This window comes from Lucilia sericata, unplaced genomic scaffold (assembly GCF_015586225.1).
Source record: "Lucilia sericata isolate MDLA Ls3-8-SP2 unplaced genomic scaffold, ASM1558622v1 Contig005646F_arrow, whole genome shotgun sequence".
NCBI lineage: Eukaryota > Metazoa > Arthropoda > Insecta > Diptera > Calliphoridae > Lucilia > Lucilia sericata.
The window spans coordinates 6,378-20,118 of record NW_023997581.1 but is presented as its reverse complement, the minus strand read 5'-3'; the positions used below and the strand labels follow the sequence as shown (position 1 = coordinate 20,118).

The following is a 13,741-nucleotide window of genomic DNA, read 5'->3' as shown; positions in this document are numbered from 1 at the left end:
ACTATGAAAGTACTGAACATGTTGCGGGGGTATCGTGGTATTTTTCGATGTACTGAAAAAAGTAATATGGTAATAATAACATTATGTGTCTACATTATAATAACAACAACAAAAGTTTATTTCCATTTCGCCGTGAGTTACAAGAAAATAATAACTGAATTAACTTTATAAATAGCTGTTCGAAACTTAAGCAACTTTTTGATGTTCTTATGAAAATCGTTGGTCCTTTTGAGTTCCAAACACCTTTATGGAATAGATTAGTTACTAGTGTAGTTCGTAATGAATCCCAAGCGGATTTTAAGCCTTTCGCAAGCTGCAATGTTTTCTAAAACTGCGAGTTTCGACCCAGCGCTTCAGAATGCGGAACAGCATCTTTAAGGGACTTGAGTCGGGAGATTTTGATGGACAATCTAATAATTTGTTTCCCATTACTCGATAACAACTCTTAGATCAACTTTGTCAAAGGTTTTGGTTCATTATCATGCTATAAATCGCAATAAAGACCAAAGAAGCTCAAAAAGTTGCTTAAATTTCGAACAGCTATTTATGGAGTTAATTCAGTTATTATTTTCTTCTAATTCACAGCCAAATGGAATTAAACTTTGTTGTTGCTAGTATAATGTAGACACATAATATTATTATTATCAATTATATAATTTTGAATAAATCAATTAAAATAGAAATTATAGCACTTTGTATACAATGCCAAAAAAAAGTTGCTTAGGTTTCGAACAATACTGTATGTATATATCAAAATATTTAACAATACTTACATCTTCAATTTCTTCTTTAAATGAGTCTAGTATATAAGTTCGCAAAAAATTTAAGTGTTCAAAATACCACAATGTTGGTACAGATTTTCATTTGTGTTGATTTTTTCTAGTTCGTGTCTATAACGCTCTCGAATTCCGTAGAATTTCTTTTTTATTGTTTTTATTGTTGCATTGTTATCCAACACTATATATTTTGCCAAAAGTCTTTCCCACGACTTTTGTTTTTCATTTGGATCATTGTATTTTTTACTATCAGTTTGCCAAATGGCAGTTTCTTCCTTCAAAAATTCGATAAATTCAATTGTAAAGTGTTTACTTTGTATTGTAATAGACTGAAATGAGAAAATGTGAAAAATGAAAAAAATATGAATTTTGCTTGGATTTTTGTTCATCGGATAACGGGAAACCGTGCCAGAAAATTGCGTAAATTGTGTCATTAAAATTATATTTTCTTAAAATTTCGACCAAATCTTTCCAAAGAAAATTATTATCCAACAAGTTATAAAATGTTAATATCGAAAGATAAATAACGATGTTATATAATTGATCTTTTTTAGTAAATGTCTTGAAGAAATCAAAAAACGTTGGTCCAGTTTCCTGTTATCCAATTGGACTAAATTTTAACACTAGAATTATATTTACGTTGCTTGTGGGAGTTACAGATGAATCTTCTTTAGTCTCTTTTTCGGTGGGCATGGGTGTGTTGTTTTGGTCACTGTTATTAATGTTGCTTTTGAAAGATGAATCTCTTATAATATCTTTTTCCGGAGGCGTATGCGTGTTGTTGTTGGAATCATGGCCAGAGCTATTTACGTTGCTGCAAAGGAAACCGATGAATCTTCTGTACTCCTTTTTTCGACAAGCGTGTGTGTGTTGTTGGGTTCTGATCCGAAGTTATTTATGTTGTTTGTTATAATGATCTTGTGTAATATATTAGATGCTTCTTCTGATTTCCTCTTTTTAGGAGTTGAATGTTCGCTGTTGGAAATATAATTTGACCTAAAAAACAATATTAATAAAAACCACGATTTATTTTTTTAAACTTTATAATATTTGTTTCATTTCGCCCTTCCGATTTTAGAAACATTTCCAATCTTATCCATAGACGATCCTAGCCATACATGATTCTCACGATTATAAACTACTAAAGAACAAGTAAAGAACTAATGTCTAATGACGAAACCTAAATTTTGAAGACTGATAGAAAAAATGAAAATAATCAGAAGTCCGTCATATCCATCCTAGTATGCAGCATGAGGAAATGATAAATACATAAGTGTATAAAGTACCTTAAGCTTTTGGGTCTTAAATCATTCTAAGCTCCAGTTCTCCCCAAATCCGAAGTTGTTATGTCTAAGTTAGAAGTTGCGAAATTTCTCTTAGAAGGAATAGGAAGCGAAAAAGAGAAATCCACTAGATACATTAAGCCTTCGGCTAAAGACATTGAATATGCAGGAGTCTGTCCGACTGAGGTACAAACAAACTAATTAACAACTTAACTAACAAAGTAACTAACTAACTACTAACTAACTAACTAACGAACTAACTACATACTAACTAACTAACTAACTAAACTAACTAACTAACTAACTAACTAACGAACAACTAACTAACTAACTAACTAACTAACTAACTAACTAAACTACTAACTAACTAACTAACTAACTAACTAACTAACTAACGACGTAACTAACTAACTAACTAACTAACTAACTAACTACTACTAACGAACGACTAACTACTAACTAACTAACTAACTAACTGAACTACTACTAACTAATAACTAACTACTAACTAACTAACTAACTAACTAACTAACTACTACTAACTAACTAACTAACTACTAACTAACTAACTAACTAACTAACTAACTAACTAACTAACTAACTACTAACAACTAACTACTACTAACTAACTACTACTAACTAACTAACTAACTACTAACTACTACTAACTAACTAACTAACTAACTAACTAACTACTAACTAACTAACTAACTAACTAACTAACTACTAACTAACTAACTAACTAACTAACTAACTAACTACTAACTAACTAACTAACTAACTAACTAACTAACTACTAACTAACTAACTAACTAACTAACTAACTAACTAACTAACTAACTAACTACTAACTAACTAACTAACTACTAACTAACTACTAACTAACTAACTAACTAACTAACTAACTAACTAACTAACTAACTAACTAACTAACTAACTAACTAACTACTAACTAACTAACTAACTAACTAACGAACACTAACTAACTACTAACTAACTAACTAACTAACTAACTAACTAACTAACTAACTACTAACTAACTAACTAACTACTAACTAACAACTAACTTACTACTAACTTACTAACTAACTAACTAACTACTAACTAACTAACTAACTAACTAACTAACTAACTACTAACTAACTAACTAACTAATTACTAACTAACTAACTAACTAACTACTAACTAACTAACTAACTAACTAACTAACTAACTAACTAACTAACTAACTAACTACTAACTAACTAACTAACTACTACTAACTAACTAACTACTAACTAACTAACTAACTACTAACTAACTAACTAACTAACTAACTAACTAACTAACTACTAACTCTAACTAACTAACTAACTAACAAACTAACTAACTAACTAACTTACTAACTAACTACTAACTAACTACTAACTAACTAACTACTTACTAACTAACTAACTAACTAACTAACTAACTAACAACTAACTACTAACTAACTAACTAACTACTAACTAACTAACTAACTAACTAACTAACTAACTACTACTAACTAACTAACGTCAAACATCTTTGGGATCCAAATCTGTAATTATACCGTCAGACATGCCACACAATTTTTTGCACGCTTGATAAGAAAGCTACAACAACATTGCTTATTATAAAAACCGTTTGGATGTGTGTTGCTCTCATTGCTTTTCGTATTTTGGTTTTTGTTTGTTTCTTTGACGTTGTTGTTTGTATGTTTTACTATTCCGAGAAACCAAGAGAAAATTAAAATAATACATTTTTAGTTCCGTTTAAAAAACTGATTTGTGAATCCCCGAACACATACATACATATACATATATATTACATATTATAAATAATTATTACTCACTTTAGTGTATTCGAAACTTGTCCAAAAACGATAAACTTTCGGCGTATTTATATGGTGTACTATTTGTTTGGTGACTTCCTGATTTCATGTCTTCTTTATTTTATATCTATTGTAACCATCTTTCAAATTTTTCCATCTTTTTTTTAAAAAATCAACTTTGAAATATATAAAACATGTGACAATAAACAAATATGTACATTTAAAAACTAATAAAATTGTTTAAACTTAAATAGTACTTACCTGGTGCTTTAACATTGTTTGCAATTTCCTTCCACGCTTTTTCTTTTAACTCAATTTTTCTGTAATCTTTAGATTGCGTATTATATAAAATGTCATATTTTTTCACTTCTTTAATAATTAGTTCATCTAAATTCATTTTTCAATAAATATATAAATTTATTTGATCAAACTTATAGCGATGAGAATATGCGCAAGTAAAATGTTTTATTAAACTAAATGAGAATATATACGCGTCTTGTTTTATAACACAACTATAGTGTTAATGAAAATATTTATCAAAACAAAACAAAAAGAGCGGGAATATGATTTGGAAAAAAGCTTCAAAACAAATACATATGTACAGTAGTTTTTCGATTTAGCGAACCTATATGTTGTCAGGCCTTTTCGTTAAATCGAAAAGTTCGTTATATGCAGTACTAACTCGAAAGTGTCTTTTGGGTACATAAATAATTAAAATTACATAAAATCTAATTTATAAAAATATGTTCCAGGAAATATAATTTCTTTAGACAATATTTTATAAGAATTTTATGAAAAACTAGCAATTTATATCACAATGTAAAAACAATAAAGAAATTTGAAAAAACTCAGTTTATTTCGTATAACTAATCTACGTTCTGGAAAAGCACTCGGACGACATAATTCTTAAAGAAGTTTAAACCCAATGGCTGAAATTGCGATGAATCTGAAGCTGGCCTCAGAATTCCTTAGGAAATAGATTAATGTAAAGCTATTAAAGCGTTTCATTGTTTCACAGTTTCATTGTTTTCATTCTTTGAGATATCTGAACATAAAGTTTTTTAAAATATTTTTTCCTTTATTTCACAGCTATTCCTGTAAATATCCTTTTTTCCAAAAGAAAAACTATTTATATTGTTTATTCTATAACATATCGTTTCTTACAATTTCTTAGAATTGATTTTTATTGGACAAAAATTATGGTCACAGTGGGGACTTGTTAGTTTGGCGAAAAATAAAAGCAAAATGTTAAGGTATACGATTGGCAAAGTCTTTATTTTGAACACCAATTTCTATGATTTCAAATTCTAAGGCCAAATTCGGGTTGATCACGAGCTTCTAGAAAAGTATACTTTGGCCTCTCTAAACATTTTTTGTTCCGATTTTCTAATTCGATCACATTAGTTTTTGGGACATTAAGGATTGTAGATTTGATTATCTCATATTTTTGTATAAATCTTTAATAAAAAAATCTCAGATTATCTAGATTCTTCATTTTACTAAAATAAATACCCCTCCTAATAACGTCGAAGCTTTTCTGACATGATTCTTAGTTATTTTTGTTAATTTAACTCTAATTTAAATTATTTTATTTATATTTGTTCGTTAAACTGAGTACAAAAAATATTTTTTGTTCGTTATGTAAGGTACTCAATGTAAAAATATTGATAGTTCGCTAAATGCGATGTTCGTAGAAACGAATGTTCGTTAAATCGGAAAACTACTGTACTTATGTGAGTTTCACATATGAGATTTTACGTACGACTTTACGTATGTATAAGGGTGTAGCGATAATTGTTTACAATTTTTATACCCTACACCACTTTAGTGGGGAGGGTATATTGGGTTTGTGCTGATGTTTGTAACGCACAATAATATTGGTCCTATACCCACCTTAAAGTATACCAATCGGCTCAGAATTATTTTCTGAGACGATTTAGCTATGTCCGTCCGTCTGTCCGTCCGTCCATGTAACCTTGTAATCAAACTACAGGTCGCAATTTTGAAGATAATTCAATGAAATTTGGTACATGATCTTCTATTGTCCCAGGGACGAAGCCTATTGAAAATGGTTAAGATCGGTCCATTATTTCACCTAGCCCCCATACAACTGAACCCCTCGAATTGGGCTTTTAAAATTTGTAATCAAACTACAGGTCGCAATTTTGGAGATAATTCAATGAAAATTGGCACATGATCTTTTATACTACCGTAGATGAAGCCTGTTGAAAATGGTTTACATCGGTCCATTATTTCACCTAGCCCCCATACAACTGAACACCTCGAATTGGGCTTTTAAAACTTGTAATCAAACTACAGGTCGCAATTTTGGAGATAATTCAATGAAATTTGGCACATGATCTTTTATACTACCGTAGATGAAGCTTATTGAAAATGGTTTACATCGGTCCATTATTTCACCTAGCCCCCATACAACTGAACACCTCGAATAGGGCTTTTAAAACTTGTAATCAAACTACAGGTCGCAATTTTGGAGATAATTCAATGAAATTTGGCACATGATCTTTTATGGTACCGTAGACGAAGCCTATTGAAAATGGTTACCATCGGTCCATTATTTCACCTAGCCCCCATACAACTGAACCCCCGAATAGGGCTTTTAAAACTTGTAATCAAACTACAGGTCGCAATTTTGAAGATAATTCAATGAAATTTGGCACATGATCTTTTATACTACCGTAGATGAAGCTTATTGAAAATGGTTTACATCGGTCCCCCATACAACTGAACCCGCCGAATAGGGCTTTTAAGTTCATAATTATGTTTAATATACTCATATCTCGACAAAAAGCTGCAATAACCAAGTTGTATACAAGACTTGATGACCCCCACGAATTCCATAATAATAGGTTCTCATATGACCCTAGCCCCTATGAAAAGCCCCCATCAAAATTTCGCTTAAATGTCCACAATTTTATTCAACAATAAACGGCTTAAGTATGTATATCTAAGGCAAGGTACAATTCAACTTAAATGCTTTATTATGGCAACTAAATCACATTATATTTTTGTCAAAGGTGTAGGGTTTTATATGGTCGGCCTCGCCCGACTATAATTTTGTACTTGTTTATACATAGACTTGTATACAGGCTAAAACCGCACGTTTGTTAAACTCCTTATAAAAAAAATTTGACAATCATGCGGTTGCTCTCAAATTTCACACGTTTGTATGCTTATACATGTATAAAAAACTATAAGAACTAGTAAGAGAACTTATTTTTTACTCTCTGCCGGTGCAGGTTATAAAGTTTATTATTTAATAAACACAGATGGCGACATGGCTCTCTTAAAAAAAGTTCTCTTAAGCTCAGTGACGTCATCAGTGCCTAGAACTGATTGTATGATATGAAAATTTTATGTGATTTATAATAGAAAAGTAAATAATTATATTTAAAACTTATTTATGTCTAATAAAATAAAATGTATTTTACGTTTTATGTTATTAGGAATATGCTATGGGGGCTCCAAGTACACCTCCCCCAGATGGAAGTCCGCCCTTTTTTCTCCAAAATGATCAGATGAATAATAAAATTCTTCGTACAAATTTGAAGAATCTATTTGTATTAGTTTCCCAGATAAACGAAATTTTATATTTAATTCATATGGGAGGTGCAAAGCTCCCCTTGTAAGTCCGCCGTTATTCTCTAAATGTTTAGATGAATGTTAAAGTTCTTCAAGTAAAATTTGAAGATTATAGCTCTAATAGTGTCTGAGATATACTAATTTTTCTACTTAATTCATATGGGGGCTCCAAATCAAAATTTTGGCATTATTTTTTTGATATTTTTACATTTTTACTTATAATAGACTATAGACTAGACTATAGACTAGACTATTGACTAGACTATAGACTAGACTATTCTATTGACTAGACTATAGACAACACTATTGACTAGACTACAGACTAGACTGTATACTATACTGTAGACTAGAGTGTAGACTTGACTATAGAGTCTATAGTCAACTAGACTAGACTTTAGACTAAACTGTATACTAGATAGTATAGAGTAGACTAGATCATAGAGTAGAATGTGAACTAGACCATAGAGTAAAATATAAACTAGACTCTAGACTAGGCTGTCAACTAGACTATAGAGTAGAATATAGACTAGACTCTAGACTAGACTATAAACAGACTATAGACTAGACTATAGACAGACTATAGACTAAATCATACACTATACAACAGACTAGTCTGGACCATAGAATAGACTGTAGACTATACTATAGAGTAGAATATAGACTAGATTCTAGACTAAACTACAGACAAGGCTGAAGACTAGACTATATACTAGACTATGGACTAGATGATTTACTAGACTATTGACTAGACTATTTACTAGACTATTGACTAGACTATAGACTAGACTGTGGACTAGACTATTTATTAGAATATTTACTAGACTATAGACTAGATTATAGAGTAGTCTATAGACTAGGTTATAGACTAGACTAGACTATTGGCTAGACTATAGACTAGACTATAGACTAGACTATAGACTAGACTATAGACTAGACTATAGACTGGACTATAGACTAGACTATAGACTAGACTATAGACTAGACTATAGACTAGACTATAGACTAGACTATAGACTAGACTATAGACTAGACTATAGACTAGACTATAGACTAGACTATAGACTAGACTATAGACTAGACTATAGACTAGACTATAGACTAGACTATAGACTAGACTATAGACTAGACTATAGACTAGACTATAGACTAGACTATAGACTAGACTAGAGACTTGACTATAGACTAGACTAGACTATAGACTAGACTATAGACTAGACTATAGACTAGACTATAGACTAGACTATAGACTAGACTATAGACTAGACTATAGACTAGACTATAGACTAGACTATAGACTAGACTATAGACTAGACTATAGACTAGACTATAGACTAGACTATAGACTAGACTATAGACTAGACTATAGACTAGACTATAGACTAGACTATAGACTAGACTATAGACTAGACTATAGACTAGACTATAGACTAGACTATAGACTAGACTATAGACTAGACTATAGACTAGACTATAGACTAGACTATAGACTAGACTATAGACTAGACTATAGACTAGACTATAGACTAGACTATAGACTAGACTACCTAATAAAGTCTGTTACACTATCAACTACGCTAAATATGCTTCGCTACATATGTATGTATAAGAATTCAGAACTGAAATGAAAAATTTAAATTTTGAAATGATACTAAATATTTCCAAAAATAATAGGTACTTACATATTTAAAACAGCTGCATGTTATCATGTGGTAGGCCATGGTCGATTTTATTGATATAAAACAAGTAAGAGTACTATATTCGGCTATGCCGAATCTTATATATCCTTCATCATAGTGTATTTAATAAATATCAATTTCATACAATTTAAATTTATTTCATTTTCCCGACTACCTATATCATTATTATAGCAATAGCAAAACAAAATGAACAACAACAACAACGTTAAACGAAATAAACACTAGGGTTTTATAGTTGAAACGAAAAGTCGACTTTTCGACTTTTTTCATTTAGTTAAAAGTTGACTTTTCGTCTTTTTGCATTTTATGAAAAGTCGATTTTTCGACTTTTTCATTGAATTAAAAGTCGACCTTTAGACTTTTCGACTATAAGTATTTTACAAATAGTCGACTTTTCGAATTTTTTCGACTTTTCGACTTATTTCGACTTTTTTCGACTTTTTCCCAGGGTTTCAAAAAACTGCTAATTGCAGTCGCAAATTACTAAATATTTGACTAAATTTAGTGCCATGCTTAAAAAATAGTAGCTCGTTAAAATTTCCCCTTACAAGCTAACTGAAGTCAGTCAACTGTGTCAACTCATTGCTGCAATAACTTGCAAGTGGTTTTGTTTTTCTTCAGCAGCCACACACACAAGTAGCGGCCATGTTAAGTTTTTCAACTCAGCCGAACTGAACACAACGACTGAACAGTAAAAACAGTTTTGCGTGTGCTGCTTACGTATTGCTTAGTTCTTGGTTTCGTTTTCTTACTAAGGGACGTAAAAAAAAACTGATAGTTAGACTGGTTAGTACAAATCAAGCTGACTGAACAATAAAACTTGATGGGTTGTTTGTTCAGTAAGACTTTGTTATTGTATGCAATTTGTTTTAGTATATTGTATGTTTTTGTGTTTAAATTTGACAAAAGTAAACAAAGTAATTGATAATTATTGCTAATAGAAATTGTTAATTAATTTAAAATTTATAAAATTATAAATTACTAAACTTATAAATTTAGATATTCTCTTTAAATAAAAATTGATTTAAATTTAAGCATTTTGATGATTTTTTAGTGAGATTTTGTTATTGTATGTATGTATGTATATTAGGGTGGGTCGAAAATAGGCTTTTCGCTCGGATCAACATCTAATAGTGAAATTGTGTTGTATTTTAACGTCAAATGGAAGACTGTAAAATATTTATTATTCAATTATTTTGAGGGTAAGAGCCCGCGCATCGCTGCCAAAGTTTGTAAATGCGTTTATATGGGAAAAATGGCACTTTTTGGAGTTTTTTCACAAAATGAGGCTTTAAGTATTAATTATTGCACCATTTTATAGCAAAATCGTAATGTCTACAAAATTGTCTTTCCAAAAAGATGGAAAAACTCAAATTTCGTTAAACAAATTTTGAGTTATTAAAATTTCCCCCGAGAATTTTGTGATTCTGAAGACATATAAAAGTAAATATAAGAAAATTTTTGTTAGTTTTGAAAAATTTTACAAAAAACTATTATTACCAATTGTTGCTTAATTTTGATCAAGTAAATTCCGAGTTCATGGAAAGTTAGTTCTAATCAAATTTTCGAAACTAAAAATCATTAACCCTCTAAACACCGGGGTCAAAATCAAATTTTTGAATTTTATGTTCTTGAAGAAATAAGAGCATGATGTTGTTAATTTGTTGATGGATATTGATGAAACTTCTTAGAAGTTATTTTTACTACATTCAAATAATACGATAAACCAAATACTGGATATATATCCATTAAATCTTTAAGAAAATTAATTTTAGAAAATTCCTTTATAAAAGTGTTTTTTGTAGTGTTTAAAAAATCGGTCTTGAATTGACCCCAAGTATGACAGAGGGTTAATTTTTGAAGAAGTTTGATTCCTAGATTTCTGGATATATTTTCGTGTAGTTTGTCAAAATGAATTCATAATTAAATACACAATATTTTGCTATTTTTAATGAAGAATATTAAATATACAAAAACTTGATTTTGACCCCGGTTTTTAGAGGGTTAATGATTTTTAATTTCGGAAATTTTATCAGAAATAACTTTTCATGGACTCGGAAATAATAATCGCAATTTAATTGATCAAAATTAAGCAACAATTGGTAATAATATAATTTTTACTTAATTATTGGCAAAAATTGCCTTTTTCCCGAAATCCTTCAAATTCACATCGCAGGTACGGTAAAACTATGAGAGGTATTAAGCTCATTCTTTCTGTGTTTAATTCTTATATATATCCTTTATAATATCCAGCACAGAAACCTTTAATTTTTAATAAACCATTTAACAAAATTTTTTAAAGTTTGAAAATGGAGTTTTGGAGATGCTGTTAAAATAATGGCCCTTTTTTGACCACAGACTAAACCGAGTAAGCGTTATCCAATTTGAACAAAAATTCGTACTAGCACATTTATGAACCTTATAAAGATAAACATAATATTTTTTGTAAAATTTTTCAAAACTAACAAAAATTTTCTTATATTTACTTTTATATATCTTCAGAATCACAAAATTCTCGGGGGAAATTTTAATAACTCAAAATTTGTTTAACGAATTTTGAGTTTTTCCATCTTTTTGGAAAGACAATTTTGTAGACATTACGATATTGCTATAAAATGGTGTAATAATTAATACTTAATGCCTCATTTTGTGAAAAAACTCCAAAAAGTGCCATTTTTCCCATATAAACGCATTTACAAACTTTGGCAGCGATGCGCGGGCTCTTACCCTCAAAATAATTGAATAATAAATATTTTACAGTCTTCCATTTGACGTTAAAATACAACACAATTTCACTATTAGATGTTGATCCGAGCGAAAAGCCTATTTTCGACCCACTCTAATATACATACATACAATAACAAAATCTCACTAAAAAATCATCAAAATGCTTAAATTTAAATCAATTTTTATTTAAAGAAAATATCTAAATTTATAAGTATAGTAATTTATAATTTTATAAATTTTAAATTAATTAACAATTTCTATTAGCAATAATTATCAATTACTTTGTTTACTTTTGTCAAATTTAAACACAAAAACATACAATATACTAAAACAAATTGCATACAATAACAAAGTCTTACTGAACAAACAACCCATCAAGTTTTATTGTTCAGTCGGCTTGATTTTTACTAACCAGTCAAACTATCAGTTTTTTTTTACGTCCCTTAGTAAGAAAACGAAACCAAGAACTAAGCAATACGTAAGCAGCACACGCAAATCTGTTTTTACTGTTCAGTCGTTGTGTTCAGTTCGGCTGAGTTGAAAAACTTAACATGGCCGCTGCTTGTGTGTGTGGCTGCTGAAGAAAAACAAAACCACTTGCAAGTTATTGCAGCAGTGCGTTGACACAGTTGACTGACTTCAGTTATCTTGTGAGGGAAAAATAAATACTTGAACTTTCTTCAGTTCAGTCGACATTTAAAAAAATAAAACTAAAAACTAAATATTAAACCCTGCTATAAACTGAGTAGAGTAGAGTGTAGACTAGACTAGCTTAGACTAGCCTAGACTATAAACCAGACTATAGACTGGACTATCGACTAGACTACAGACTAGACTTAAGACGATTATAGACTAGACTATAGACTAGACTATAGATTAGACTATAGACTAGACTATAGACTAGACTATAGACCAGACTATAGACTAGACTATAGACCAGACTATAGACTAGACTATAGACTAGACTATAGACTAGACTATAGACTAGACTGTAGACTAGACTATAGACTAGACTATAGACTAGACTATAGACTAGACTATAGACTAGACTATAGACTAGACTATAGACTAGAATATAGACTAGACTATAGACTAGACTATAGACTAGACTATAGAGTAGACTATAGACTAGACTATAGACTAGACTATAGACTAGACTATACTATAGACTAGACTATAGACTAGACTATAGACTAGACTATAGACTAGACTATAGACTAGACTATAGACTAGACTATATACTAGACTATAGACTAGACTATAGACTAGTCTATATAGAACTAGAACTGAACTAGAACTGAACTAGAACTGAACTAGAACTGAACTAGAACTGAACTAGAACTGAACTATAAAAAATTCCCTAAAAAACGACATTTTTCTATAGAAGATTTTCTAAAAACAATTACCTACAAAATTCTGCATAAAAAATGCGTTGTTCTATAGAAAACCTGCCTGAAAAAGGAAACTCTCATAGAGAATACTGTCTAAAGAAGACTTTTTTCAATGGAATTCTATCGAAAATACTCTTTAAGAAGAAATCATTCTATAGAGAATACTTATCTATAGATTTCTGTCATAAAATACACTTTTCTATAGAAAACTGCCTAAGGAAGAAATTTTTTATAAAAACTGTTACAAAGTTACTTTTCTATAGAAAAATTTCTAAAGATCTGTAGAAAACTTGTCTAAGATTTTTTTCTTTTTATTTTAGAAAAAAATTCCGTTAAAAAACTAGTACAACGGTGATTATTTGCAATAATTTATGCATTTTTTAAAAGAAATGTTTAAAGCAATTTGTAAAATAAATATTTGCGGTTTTTTTTT

General features: G+C 29.9%; 1 protein-coding gene across 1 annotated transcript; it reads right to left on the bottom strand.

Annotated features, from left to right (window-relative positions):
• Positions 1-769: 769 nt before the first annotated feature.
• Positions 770-4,357, bottom strand: LOC119615526. Its single transcript, XM_037971537.1, has 4 exons — positions 4,152-4,357; positions 3,912-4,066; positions 1,416-1,772; positions 770-1,105 (listed from the first exon to the last, which is right to left on the bottom strand). Exons 3-4 carry the CDS (start codon positions 1,467-1,469, stop codon positions 824-826), a joined length of 336 nt encoding a protein of 111 aa, XP_037827465.1. The 5' UTR covers positions 1,470-1,772; positions 3,912-4,066; positions 4,152-4,357; the 3' UTR covers positions 770-823.
• Between the last annotated feature and the right edge of the window lie 9,384 nt (positions 4,358-13,741).

Excerpts from the sequence above, each read along its gene's own strand:
- LOC119615526 (XM_037971537.1), bottom strand. The coding sequence starts at position 1,469 with ATGCCCACCGAAAAAGAGACTAAAGAAGATTCATCTGTAACTCCCACA. Across the intron at positions 1,106-1,415 it reads CTGTAACTCCCACAAGCAAC|TCTATTACAATACAAAGTAA; the intron begins GTAAATATAATT and ends TTCTCATTTCAG.